The 14,652-nt window shown below is 41.1% G+C and overlaps 1 protein-coding gene across 2 annotated transcripts in view; it reads left to right on the forward strand.

The window, feature by feature from the left end:
- The first annotated feature begins 830 nt into the window (after positions 1 to 830).
- ptprn2 (protein tyrosine phosphatase receptor type N2) overlaps positions 831 to 14,652 on the forward strand; it is a 136,620-nt gene continuing 122,798 nt past the window's right edge. The window contains exons 1-2 of one of the 2 annotated variants that reach the window (XM_030397896.1): positions 831 to 1,115; positions 1,164 to 1,253. In XM_030397896.1, the coding sequence (XP_030253756.1) occupies positions 1,169 to 1,253 (85 nt within the window). In that variant the 5' untranslated portion in view covers positions 831 to 1,115; positions 1,164 to 1,168. Of the gene's footprint in view, positions 1,254 to 14,652 lie in introns of both variants that reach the window. The other variant, XM_030397894.1, reaches the window with a different exon arrangement.

The raw sequence follows: 14,652 nt of genomic DNA on the forward strand, positions 1-14,652 counted from the left end.
TTTTGTGTCAGTTCTGTGTTTTTTTTAATGATTATTGTTACTTACTTTTTTTTTTTTTAACATTGAGACAGTTTATTATATCAAAAGTCTGCCTTAATGTTTTTGGTGACTTTTGTGTATGTCATGTTTTGATGTGGCTCCAAACATCACTACAATAGTTTAAAGTTGTATAAATATCAACCAGGGCCGTAACAAATGGACAGATTACACTGGGCCTACTGTATTTTTGGCCCCCATCCCCCAAAATGCACATTTTGAGTATGACTTCTATGCTTGATTAATATGATCATTTATTGAATTGAGCTTTGTATTATAGCTAATGATTGATTTCAGTATTTATATGCAGTTGGCTAGTCATATTTATTGGAAAAGTATAACATTATGTTTGAAAGAAGTAAAAATAATATGGAAATTAGGTTTTAAATCTGATATTCTTTTAGATTTTTTTAAAAATATTCTCATTAAACATTTAATGTTTAGGCAGGTAATGTTCTTTTCCTCCTGTGTCGGGGCCCCCTGGTGGTGAGGAGGCAGAATGTCATGATAATCACATTTCAGCTTTATTGAAATTCATGGTGTTAATGTTTTATATTTATTTCTGTAGCCTGGCTCTTCCTACGATGGCTTTTTTTGTGTGACTTCCTCATAAATCAGAACAGCATATTTATTTATTTATTTTCCAGTCAAGTTAATAAGATGCATCAATCAATGTGAACTTTTATTTCTTTTTCTCTGATTTTGTGCTGCCTCCAAGGCTTCTGGGCAGCAATCATTCAGCTCTCCTGTCTGCATCCATCCATCCATCCATCCATCCGTCCCTCATCCACGGCGCTGTTGCATGCTGCGCGCATCATCCCTCCTCACCATGTGTGTGTTGACGTCAGACACTTAGGAGGGGCTCCTCCGTGAAGCTGGTTGCTGTTTGTGGTGCTGAAACAACGCCTGTATTGTGTGTGTTTGCCGGTTTCGCGATTTTTTTCCCCATTCTTTCTGGCGTTTTCTTCCTTCCCCGCGCTCTCCTCTCCTCTCCCAACATGCCTCTTTAGTCCCGAGTCTCGTCTCGTGCGGCTCGCGACCCTGAGTTTTGCGTCAGACATGCAGTTTTAGCGGGAGGCGCGCGATGGATTAGTGAAGCGCCGTGAAAGCGAACCTCAGGCAGGAGAGCGCGATGGATTCAGTGTGCTGTCCCGTCCTCCTCGCTGCATTGGCTGTCAGCCTCTGCTCCTCACCTGCCCTCGCTGACAGGAAATTTGGTAAGAATATATCGCATTTTTGATTCTTATCCCCCCTCCTCCCCATCAACAACAACAAAAAACACCCTCTTCTTCTCCAGGTGTTATTTCCTCCCTGTGTGGTGCCAAATCCACTTGTCTCATTTGGCCCCCTTCGCAAAAGTTATTCTATACATACATATTTTATTTATCATTTATCAAAGTGCATGTCTCCTAAAAAAAACGTGTGTGTGCGTCGGTGTGGCTTTTGTTTTTTGTTTTTTTTTGCAATGAGATCTGAAGATCCAGCATAGAAAAAAAAAAGTTACATAATGTGTCAGGCCTGATGGATGAAATGCTTCCTCTGGAGAATCATCACCTATATCGTGAACTCCTATTCTGCTGGTCTTATTATAATGATAATAATAATAATGATGATGCACTGTGGGCCACTTTTTGCAGACACACGCACACAAACTACAATAATGCACTGGATTTCATACGGATGCCCGTATAAGAATTACTCAACACATGCCCCTAAGGAGCATGCAATTTTAAATCCGGTTAAATATTTAATCATATCCTATGCTTCCTCGTCTTTCATACAGGCCTGTTTCATTTGCCAGACTTGGCCCGCTTGTATTTTCATTACCCTTGATTTGTTTTTCCAGGCCTGCCTCACTGTAATCTAACAGAAAAGAAGACAAAAAAAAACGTGGCACAAGTCCAAAGTATGGCATATTAGAAGAGGCCATAGTGATGATTGCTTCTCAAGTTAGAAATAGATCAGAGGATCTCAGACACGCTGCTTCAGGTGTGTTTTTTTCTTATCTGCCACCTCTGGTTTACACCTCTAATCAGCAGACAAACACAAGACGGTTGAACTTATAATGAGCAGGAGGTAAATATAGGTTTCAGGCTGGCATTGTGCTTCTGTGATGATTCATACAGGCATCCAGCTGCATCATATTCTTTATATTTAGAGCAAGAGGATGTCCATCATTTCTTAATCTACACCATCCGCTGTGTGTCTTCTTATTACTTAATCGAAGAATGCCATTCTCACAAAAAGGGGGAGTTTTCTCCCTGCGAGTTGGCTAAATTATGCCTAGACTACTTGTGAATGAGTCAGTGCTTATTCCCCGGGTGCTTTTTCTCTCATTGAATTCTCCGTATGTTTTTCTCTGTGTGTGGATGAGGTCTCCATCGTCAGACTGTGGCTGGGAGTTAAGGGGTGCTTATTGTTTTTAATGAGTCCCACTGTGCATTACGCCGTGTCAGTGGAAAGCTTTAAATCAAGGTGTGTCAGCGTGATGTAGCAGCACATCTATATATACATATATAAATATATATATATACAGTGGCTTTGTGTAATAAACAGAGTGCATATTAATATGTTGGTGGGTGTGTTTGTGTGGGAGAGAGGCAGCCAGAGTGTGCTGTGTGTGGGTGTGTGTGTCCCACTTGTCTGAGAGCCTGTGAAAGCCAGACAGGGAGAAATAAGTCTGCAACTGCACGCTCTGATTATTAAATTAACTGCTGTGAAATTTAAACAGTGGTCGTGAAGCCGGCTCCGTGCGGGGGGCTAAGAAACATTTGCACTTCTTGAACTCATGGCGCCTGAAAAGAAGTGTCATCTCTGGCATTTCTCAAGCAGTTTAATGCACTTTACAAATCTCCAGGACCTATTTGGAGGTCGCAGAATTTGACTCTTTAATGCACAAGCTCATGTGTGAGCGTCGCTACAGAACTGACGATGATCTCTAAATCCATAATGTAGAAGAAGCAGTTCAAGCCCTTCATTACCTTAATACGAAGCCGAAACACAGTGGGCCTAACTACTGAACATATGTGGTCAAACTTTCTAGCATCAGTCACTAGATTTAAAATGATGCTGTAGAAATTATAATAATTTTTGTCATAACAGCTCATCTAACCTCCTCAGAGACTAGAAAGCTAACGCTACAGCAGTTAATATCATGGGGGAGATATATGACGTGTAAGCTACTGTAGCAGCGGAGATAGCCAGGGCTAGCCTATGCAAACGATTAAAGTTTATTGACATACTTTTCCTTACTGTGATATGTGATGAAAAATATTCATTTTGATGAGTCATTGGTAATTTAGTTTCTCAACACATTTAACTACTGACGAACAAGCTAAATCCAGTCAAGATGGAGGTTACACCCCAGCTCTTGCTAACGGTAACTAGCTCAACTGCCATTACAGCTTATGAGTGAAGTGGAAATTTCACGGCTTGGTTTAATGAGGCTAACATAACCTTTAAATCATATTTAAACCCCTTGCATTTTGAATTTATTTAGCAAACCATATTTGCATGGCACCTTTCTTAACAGACTGATTTCAATATTAGCGAAACAGAGGTACATTTAATCCCAAGGAAATGCGGCGTCAAACTAGCTAAAGTTCATTAGCGACAGAGTTGAGTGACTTGCTAACAGTAAATAGCCTGCCATATCAGCTTTTGACTGTGTTGTGGCTTGGTTTGTTTAACTATCGTTACCTTTAAATCATATTTACATCTTTTACATTTTTAATTAGTTTAAACAGTATTTTTAAAGCACTTTTCATAAACTGATTTCAGTGTTCTAGCACATAGATGGACAGGGACACACCTAGCAAAACTGAGAGGCATTTAATCCTACGTTAACTTTGGTTTATAGCCAAAATAATCAAAATAGCTAACGTTTGGTGAGGCTTTAAATTAAAATACACGGTGTCTATGTGTGAAAAGTTCAATACATACACCTGATCGTGATGGAGATAAAACTACAGCTAAACTCTTGCTAATGGTAACTAGCGTGACTGCCTTACCAAGTTTCTTGGTTTGGTAAAGCTAACATTAGCTTTAAATGACACTGAAATTATTACATTTTGAATTGAAGTGTCTTAATTTTCATAAATATTTGCAAATAATAGCTGAACAGACACACACCTAGCAAAACAGATATACGTTTAATCCCTATGAACTATGGCATGTAGCTTGTTAACAAAGTGGATAAGAGTTTTCATTAAAGCATTACAAGCTTCCTTTGTGTGAAACATTAATCCAATCATGACGGAGATGAAAACTCAGCTAAACTCTTGCTAACGGTAACATTAGCTACAAGCTGAGAGTGGCCTATCCGTGTCCGCCTTTACTAGAATTTAAGTGATTTGGTTTGTAAATCTACCCTTTAAAACACACATTTGAACGTATTAAATTGTAGATTAATTTATCAAATATTCCAGTAGATGGACGGTAGACAGATGGCACAACAGAGATGTGTTAAATCCCTTTTTACTGTTGACTGCAAATGATCAAAATAACTTATTTTCTCCTTTGTTTATATTGTTTCTTTTTCTTCTCCTGAAGAACGACGAGCATTTATAGGTCTTATGTAAGTCCTATAGTTTCTTACCTAAGCAGCCAAAACGACGGCCTTGCAATGTTTACATCTGTTAAAGTAGTGTGAAGGTCACATCTGCCTCACGTCGTTTAGATTTACTCACAGATGCTTTACAGGACGACATAAACTGCTGTGAAATACCGACGTGCTGTCCGCCTTCATCCTTCATCCTTCATCCTTCATAGTGAAATCTTTGCGATCTCTTCCTGGGTGAGGCACTCGTCTTTCAGTGAACTGGAGAGGTCACGGGTGGGTTATTGCGTTGTACTTTTCCTGCACTCTTTCCCACCAAAGCGACTCACTAACCAGCTTTGAGCCCAGTTTGCCTTCAAGTGAGGCATAATTCAACAGCATGCTTGAGAATTGGCCGAAGGGTGTTGTTTGTACCAGTGGGAGGCTTTTGACAACGTTAACGAAACTGTTACACATTCATTATGTCATAAAGTACACTGTGGCAGGCTGTTTAATTTCTATTAATGAAAGAGGAAATAAGGATGGAATTGAATTCGGGATTGGCTTCTTTTCCACCAAGAGTGCAAGAAGGTTAATGCCCTGTTTACACAACGTTAGGAAGAATAGAATTTGAATAATGAATTCATTTACTACTGAGGAGAGTCCTGCCAGTGGAAAATCTGCAGAAATGGATTTTGTTGTGCACTCCGGCGCCTTGCAATCAGTGTCGCTATCAGGCCTGTTGTTAAAATTCAGTCCAGGGCCTCTTTTCTGTTTGCAGAGGTTTGGCAGTGTCCTGAATCCCAATAACAACCAGTGGAAGAAAAAAAATCCCATAGTTTGCTAACAATACAGGCCGCTCTTCAGCAGGAAGGTCATGTTTTGTCAGCAGGGCAAATGTACTTTCAGAAAGTTTGTTGAACGGATGCCGGATCGACTAAAACAGAGGAATAAAACATAAATCCAGGTTTTGGGATTTAATGAAAAATGGAAGTATCACTCCGACTCGAGGTGTCAGCCCAATTCTAATAACACCCTCGCAAATCTAGCAGGAACACAAATATCAGACTGAGTGTAACATTTTTTTTTTTTTTAAGTGAGACGGCATGGAAATGAAGAAACTTCAGGCCTTATTCGTCACCGTATTGATCGCGCAGATAAATCCGCGTGTAGCATTTGTGCTGGGCTTTAAAAGATCCTGTCTCGGCTCCTTGTCTTACTTACACTCAAATTAAGGAGTGTTATTGATGGATCGAGTGGTGTGACACGGGCAGGTTATCTCCAATATGTACATGGGGGGCGGCGTCCTTTAAAGCTGTGCTGCCGGGTCTTTTCATTACGGCTTCTATCAGCAGCCGTCGCCTGATACACTCAGACAAGTTAGATTTGATTCATAGGCTGCTGAGCTCTATCTATTTTGCCACAGGCCTCTGTCATCCCATAGATATCTGGACTGAGTGGAGATATCAGATGTCTTATAGTGGTTGTAAATCATCTGAGGGGATTGAAATGTGGTGTGACGTGAGAATAGATATTTTACAGCCATGTGGATTAGAAAGCGCGGTGCTGTACAGTATATTGTATCCGAGGGAAGGTTTGGACACACGCCTTCGCTTGAAGCGGTTTGTTTTCATCCTATATGTGTGTGTGTCGTCTTATTATTTCCTGAGTGGCTGGGACGCTCCCCATCCGTCCCAGGGGTCCACTTAATTTTCTATGCGCTTTATCCTGGGAGCAAGCTTCCTATAGCTGACAGAAGACGATGCTACCGAGTGGATTTATGTGAAAGGAAGGAGCTATAAGAGATAACTATAACTGTGCTTCAGATCGAAGTCATACGCTGTATAGGAATACATATCATGAATAAGAAGTCTCACTTTTGGTGTCATGATGACAGCAGTGTAAGGGAGTGTGAAAACAACGGTCCACAGTCATGCTAGCAGTCATGTGCTCACAATGTTGGTGTTTAGCATGTTGACAGTCATCTCTGCTCCCATGTTACCAAACTATTCAGTAAAGTAGGGTCAGGTACGGTTTTAAGGGTGCCTACCAAGTACAGATTACAGGTGTAGACTTATACAGCATTTTCCGATTATTGGTGTCGGTGACTTTTCTGTCGCGAGAAAGACGAGAAAGACGGTGTATCGTCACTCCTGCAACTGGTTACAGTGAGTCGGGGCAAAACTCGCTGCAATATTTGTAGTGGAAAATCCAAAGCTGACATGGACGACACCTCTAACCTGAGGAAACACCTAGTGAAACATGAAATATATCTAAAAGCCAGAGAGTGTACAACTTTTGAGATGGCTAAATAGCTAGCTGTGGTAATGGTAATAGCTCAACATCAGTGCACTCTCTACTTCTAGAGTGTTTTTTTTTTCTTTTTGACCAAGTGGTTCAGGTTCGTAGTGCAAAATGCAAAGCTGACCAGGACGATGCTTCTAACCTGAGGAAACACCTAGTCAGTCATAAAATATATCTAAAAGCCAGAGAGTGTACCGTTGCAGCTTGTGAATGTGCTTGTCCTTGGGGGAAAGAAACGTCTGACAGAAATGATGAGGCATGGACAACTTCAGTCACAACTTCAGTAATTAATTAGCTAGCTGGAGAAGTGTTGTTGGAGAAAACTAGGCTTTTTTTTTTTTTACTGTCTTGATTAATGTTAATCTTAGCATGTTTACGAGCATTAGGCAAAGATTAGCCCCTGGCTGCGTCCACAATTCCTAACTACTATTACTAACCTGCTGTTTAGGACGCTACAACAGCATATGAGGTTGTCAGTATATGAATATGTCTGGAACCTAGTATGAAACCAGCAGTAGGTGAATTGCATACTATTTACAGGGAAACTAAACAGTTTGTAGCACTGTAGCAACATTACAAAAAAAACGTTGTGTTTCTTCTTCGACTTTGGATCAGGCAGATTAGACATTTACATTACATTTACTTTACAGTTACTACCTTTCAGTCCAGGTATCCTGGTTCAGTAAAAGCAGTTTCTCCAGCTGCTGACATTGTGGTTTTTATAGATTTATAGATGTCTGGAACTAGCTCATTTCTTATTTCATTCATTTCGGGCATAATGGTTTTGTAGGTACTTGGACATAAACCAAAGAATTGGACAAAATCTAATTTTGTCCTAATTTTGGCAAGATCTTCAGACTTCTTACAATTAAGCCTGAAGGGGCCAATCCATCCAAGTTGAGACATTTAACTCAAAAGGACTAATGCAAACATAGCGGTGGCACAAGAGGAATAATGGTATGATTAGTCAATAGGATTCATCCTCTGAGGGCTATTAAAGGATTTGAAGTTCATGCCGTTCCTTAGTAGTTGTTGAGATACGTCAGCCTGGTCCAAAATAGACCAACATTGTCATCACTGGAGCCCTCACATTGCCAAAAACCTTGAATCAACTGTCTAAAAATGCACAATATGTCCATTCAGAACTCAAATCAATATGCTTTTAACGCCAACACAAAGCAACACATTCCTCACAATGACTCAGACTGTATGTGAGTCTATAAAAGCAGAATCTTTTCTGAATAATAAAAACCCGGTTTCTAAAACTCTGCTTGAATGCCCACAGAAACCGAATCATAATTAAAGTAAAAAACGATCCAAGGATAAAAGCTAATAGGACTGCCAAAACTAATATGACCCTTCTGTGGTGTCTCTGGCTCTCAGTTAAGGTCGCAGAGCATTTTTCTTATCTCTCAGGACGTCTGAGTCATCTTGACAGAGCTGGTTTAGGGTCAGCTTGAGGCCACCATTGCCGGGCCCTCAAGTTCAGACTTTATTGACACTCCTGAATTCAGTAAAAGCTTCGACTCATCCAGTAAATGGCAAAGTATTTATTAGATGGGATTTTATTTAGCTCCTCTTCGTGCACACGGCCGCGCTGGATGGTTAATGAACATTTGGTGTTATTTTCAAAGCCTGTATTTTTTCTAAATGAATAATCTCAACAGCTGCAGCTGAGTGTAATTGGTCTTATATCAAGATTTTCATCATCATCTGTCATTGAATGTAATATATGCCAATTGAATCAAATTTTATAAACATACAGTGTTGTAAATGAGCGGCAATGAACCGACATACAGCTGCTGCAGCCTCAGTTTTTTAGGTTCAATCCGACATGAATTGTAAACTGATAAGCTATTCATGAAGCGTTTCATATTCACGGGAACGGGAGATTTTTTAAATTTCATTTTCGAAAGTTGCAGCCTTTAATGTGCGAGCGCCGAATTTCGGAAAGAAACGACACGAGGCGGGCTGTATATTCCTGGCTTGGGACGCCGCCACGGCTGGTGTGATAACAGACGACGTGCGATGTTTCTTTGTGACTCAACAGATGCTCGGAGGAGTGTGTTGGCTTTGAGTGGTTATTGAGACGAGGGAGTGGGAGCAAAGCGGCTGGCTGCGCTTCTGTGTCTTTCCCCGACAAATGTCAGCCGCTCTTGAGAGGAAGGAAGTCAGAACTGTGTCAAATAGACGTGTCGAGGCAATCCATCTCACTATTCCGTTCCCCTGCCTCAGTTCAAGGTGAACCGAGGAAGATATTCTAGGTCAAGGAGGAAGAGGGCCGCCAGAGAAGGGAGGAATGTTATGTTAGATTTTTATTTTAGACTATAAATTCAAAATTAAATCACATTTTAGCGGAGGTTTTTCACTCCTTGGGGACTTGTAAGGTGTAAAAATATGATTAATTTATACTACTATGTCGGTAAACCGTTTTCCCACTTGCATATAAAAATAATATCTCACCTCGCCATATACCGGAGCTCGTGACACAGACAGTGTGAAAGCATCCTCGGGTTATAAAAGCAAGACTGGACCGCTCCCGTTGTGCCTTTTTTTCACAACTCTTTCATTCAGATTGAATTAAATGGTGTTTGGTAAAGGGGTCAGCGTGAAGGTCACCTCTGTGTTGCAGCGCCACGATTTATAATGAGGACAATAACAGTGTAATGAGGGTTCTGAAGGTCCGCGAGTTGAGCACAAGAATTAATCTATACTATCTTGGCTGTGATTAAAGCAGTAACGTGTCTGCTTTGTCTTAGGCTGATGTTGATTAATACTCCGGACAATTTCTCTCTGCGGGAGGGAAACAAAATGAACGTAGAGGAAGAGACGAAGCAAGGGAGAGATGCTGGAGATGTAATTTTACTGTTTTAGTGACTAATTGATATGGCTGCTGTGGTCTGCGAAGTACATTAGTGACACTTCTCCCTCAGAATTTGGCTCGGATCCACCACAATTTATTTGGTCTGCACCACTCCACACCCAGCTGTAATAAAACAAGCTGTTTTGTAGCTTTACTTAAGGACTGCCAGTGTGATTGGCTGGAAAAAATACTGCTGGACCCCACCGCTACTGCTGTATTTGTGGAAAATCTCTCAACGCTCCGACAAGCAATAAATCAAGTCAAATGCTCTGTCAAAATAAAGCAAAAAAATCATCGACAAGGCTAGGTGGATGCATTGCTAAAGCTTTGTGAAGGCTAGTGGCACAAGAATGGAAGTGAAAGTGCAGTATTCTAGTTTGGCAGCTATAAGGACTAACAAAAGCCATTTTTTGTTGTTTATATTCATCATGATAAAGTTAGGTGATTTCTCACATCTGTGTGAGATTTGAGGTGACGCTGGTTTGATAAAGATAGCAATGCTGCAGTACACGGCCACTGTGCCTGTTGTTCAGCAGTTAGCTAACTCAGTAGCACAAAGCACATAGCACCTGAGAAAAAAAAGCAAGTGAGAGGCAGCTTGTTCAGGCGCTAACAGTCTAGCACAAAGCACACCGTCACTGAGCCCATTTAAGAGCTTCTGTGGCAGCAACACACTCTTGTAGCAACTCATGTTAGCACAAAACACACAGCTCGCGTGCCAAAGAACAGAACCACTCGCTGAAACAGACTAATTTGGTGGCTAACATTAGCACAAAGCACAAACTAACCCGGTTAGCACAAAGCACACACCTACAGCAGTGGGCAGTAACTGACACACTGGGTACTCTTTTCAGACTGAGATATGTTCATGATGCCTATTTTGCTTGTGTTTATATGATTGTGGCTTTCAACAGAGTTGATTTTTATTTATTTATCACACTTAAAAGAGGTAAGACAGGTTGTAGAATGTTGTGAACTAGCCACTAATAAATCTCCCGGATGGCCAGTGAGAGCTTTTAGGCTTTTGGATGTCGGTGATTGGTATGTTTGACTTCGGGAAAGGCCTGTGGATTCTCCCAAAGCCACAAACACTTAGTTTGAGCAGACAGAAGTATGGATAAAGTGTTATGCTAACCTGGGTACCCAAATAGCCCTTGAGCTGCAACTAAAAGCCCTTCACTCCACAAGTGTGCTTTTCATTTCAAAGCTATGAATTTACCAAAGAGTGACGTGAGCACACCACCTTGATTTGTATGTCCACTTTTCATCTGCAGGGAGGTTTTGCTCAAACACAGTTGGTCTGTGATGACCTGCACTTTAAATGAGGTGCAACTGGCGTCATAAAAGTTAAATATTTCACTCCATATGGAGGACCAGAGATTTCCCTCGGGGCCAGGTTGTGTTGGTTCACTTTGCGCCCCTCAGCACACGTGAAGGAGGACACTTAACAGTTTGGCTCGCTCCGGTTCTGCACTTCAACACCCAATCACACCTCAGAAGAGGGGAGAAAATCAAATGTCTGAATCATTCATCGCGGGTCAGAGAAAAGGTCAAGCTGACCTATTTCTGGGTCCTCTGTTGCCGCAGTGACGCTGCCATCTTTAATTCATGGTGGTTGTCTGGGCTGTAGCCTGGAGCTGGCAGCTGAGTGACTGAGAGCAAAACTGCCTGACTGGGAATTCGGAGACAAATTCTCTGGAAAGTCAGTGAGAAATGTGTTTGGTTACGCTCCTCTGGATGTCAGGTGGTTTCATGTCAGCTTCCCTCTTCAATCAAAGTGACCTCAAAGCCCCCTGACTCCTCTCCTGCTTCCAGCGTCCTAGTAATTATTCATGTAGTTAAGTAACCTTTGATTTATTCTGCGATGCACTACATTTGCCTTGAAGGAGAAGTTTAACATTTTCTGATAGAACATTAATTTGCTTTCTTGCCAGGAGTAAGATGAGGACATGTCTATGTGTAGGCTAAATATGAAGCCACACATCATCTAGTTAGCTTCACACACTGACTGGAAACAGCTAGCTTGGCTAGTGAATGCTGAATATCCCCAGACTCCCTTTCGAATCCGAGTGTTTTTAAGAGTTTTTGAGTGAGGGGAAAGTAAAGAAACTTTGCCAAACTTTGCTACAACAAATTCAAGATTATTCCTGCCTTCTTATTAATTCGGCGTTAAATGCAATAACTTGAGTTGTTTCTTTCCTTGTTGTAAGTTTGTTGCTGTTTCTGTGTCTAAAGTGTGTCCGTCCTCCCAAAATTTAGCAGCTGTTGGACCAGTGATTTAATCATTTACACCAAATTTATGAAAGAAGGCAACATTTTATTGATGGAAAACATATGAAATTTTTACAAGTACAGGCAACTTCTCTGGATGGTCGTACAGAAGGTCTCCAGTTTCCCTTAAAGAATTGCACAGTTTTGTGAGTTGTTGCATTCGGAGAAACTTTGCAAACTTTGTGAAACAATGTTTTCAACAAATTCTTAACCATGCGGGCCTTCTTGTAAATTCGACAAACGTTATATGTGAGGATATCTCTTTATTTGTGATACAAACAAACATCATATCCACATGCCAACTGCTAACTGCCCTCGTCTCTCTCTCAATTTGCCCCAAAATATAATCTTTAAAATCAAAGCCTCAACAGTAATGAAGTCCTTGGTATTTTTATGGTGTGCAAATAAAATGTTACCCGTTGGATCCACCCCAGAAACATGAAATGTAGCTGTGCAGAGCCACATTTACAGCAAAATCTTGTCAAAGCTCACGAGGAATGTATAAAAATGTCGAATATGGTGGTAAAGTCACGACTGCTGAATTGCTGACATGTGATGCACAGGTTTTTTGACAAGAACAGGCCTTTTGGAGCAGAGAAAAGCTTGGAGCCATCTTTAATTTTAGCAGGAGAGCGCCTTAATGACACAAGCTGTTTGAATCTGCGGACATGGTGTCAAGCCGATGCTAATTTGCTTGCAGGTGATGTTTCCCGTCGCCGTGCCTGCTCCAGCCGCGGTGCCTTTTTCAATTCGCTTGCACTTTTATTGCCGTTGTCACCAGCTGCACTTTTCTAAAATGGCTTTTTTGGCCGACAGTACAGGTGTGTGTGTGTGTGTGGGGGGGGGGTAAAAATGAGTAAGGTGTCCTTGGTCCCATAATTATAAAAAAAATGATATGTCGTTGGCTCTGGACAGTGAATGAAATATGTCCTAAAGTGCAGCAAGCTCTGGGAGTGGCTGTCCTCGCTGCCAGACTCCCAGCATCCTCCTTGGCCCCTCAGACATCACAGATGGTATGCTGGCGCCGGCCAACCACCTGTGCGAGGGGAAAGTGAGCGATCAAGTCTTTTGACTCCTTGTTCAGCCTTGGGTTTGGCCACATCGAGACATATTTAATGTTCCAGGCAAGGTCAGCCGATCATGGCCAAGTGTTTGCGGCAGACTCAAGCAGCTCCGGCGCGCTGAAATTCTGCTCCGAGATGTGTCACGGATGGCTTAATAATGTACACGGGAGGATTATCTAAGATATTAATATGGTTATAATGTTTTCTAATGAGAAACTCTCAGTCATAATTGCTTCCACATAAATGACCTTAAATGAGCTTTCCCTTTAAACATGCTCCTCTCTGATTTCACGCCTCCCAGAGGGTAGACAACCCGTTCTGTTGTGTCCCTGACACGCTGCGTAGCTGAGGTTTATAGCTGAAGGTGTTTTGGTGTCTGTGTGTGTGTGTGTGTTGATCCTTGCTTACTTATACAGAGGATGCACTTGCTGCCCTTAATAGCAGTTAGTTGTAACAAGGCAGGCAGGGGGTGTCATGGGGAGGTGCCTCTCTGCCACACAGCTGTGGATAAAAACTTCGGAGATGTTTAAAACACATCTCAATTGATCCAGGTTTTTTTTTCTGCAAGTGTTTTAATGGAAATCCTCCGCAGCATATGGCCACAGAGACGACGCACTGTGAGTTCTGTCTACTATTTCTTTTTTTTCACTGTCTTCTGAGAGCACAGGCCGCTAACTATAAGTATATCGTGTTCAAAAACTGCGAACCGAATCGCTGCATCCATTGACCTTCTGTATTCTCCCAGCATGCTGCAAATTAGGTCACTCTGTGCCTATTTTGGGAGGGGAAGCTGCTTCACATTTGCAGCACCTGTAGGTAGCTCACAGCTAGTGCGGCTGCTGCTGATTGCTTTCATTTAATGATCAATCTGACAGTTATTTAAATGATTAATTGATTCAAAAGTTGGTTATGATGATATAAAACTGACATGGCAGTAAATAAATACTTGCTAAAACGTGAAACAGGAGAATTTTGGCATCATACTTAACTGATCCTAATAATTAATCAGCTAAATTATCTAGAGCCTGACTGCTACCAGATTTTTGGGGCGGGTACTGAAAATTCCCCAAATTTGGTCTTGGAACACCTTTGACAACATTGTAATGGAGGCAGGATATTACACAGTTTAACAATAAACTTTATTTTCTCAAATGACAGTAGACATCACTCATCAATAATTATGAATCATCCCAAGCATTGTTTTCTGCATAATAATCTCTAAAAGAAAGTTTTCATAATTGCTACGATAAATCTGTGACAGGCAAATATCGACCAATAATATCGGCCATTATCGATCAGGCTCCATCCACAACCCAAAGATATTCAGTTTATTGTCATAGAGGAGTAAAGAAACCAGAGAATTTTAACCTTTTTTATTCAGAATATTAAGCAATTATCCAAATAGTTAGCAATTGATTTAATACTCCACTAATGGCTAATGGTGACAGCTGTAAATCCTCACATTTGACAGTCTGAAACCAGAGAGTGTTGTTTTTACATTATAAATGATCAGAACAAATTAAAAAACTATCAATTATCTGGAGCCGCAGCGATGAGTTAGTTTTCGAATATATGCT

This window comes from Sparus aurata, chromosome 19, assembly GCF_900880675.1.
Source record: "Sparus aurata chromosome 19, fSpaAur1.1, whole genome shotgun sequence".
In the NCBI taxonomy this organism is placed as follows: Eukaryota; Metazoa; Chordata; class Actinopteri; order Spariformes; family Sparidae; genus Sparus; species Sparus aurata.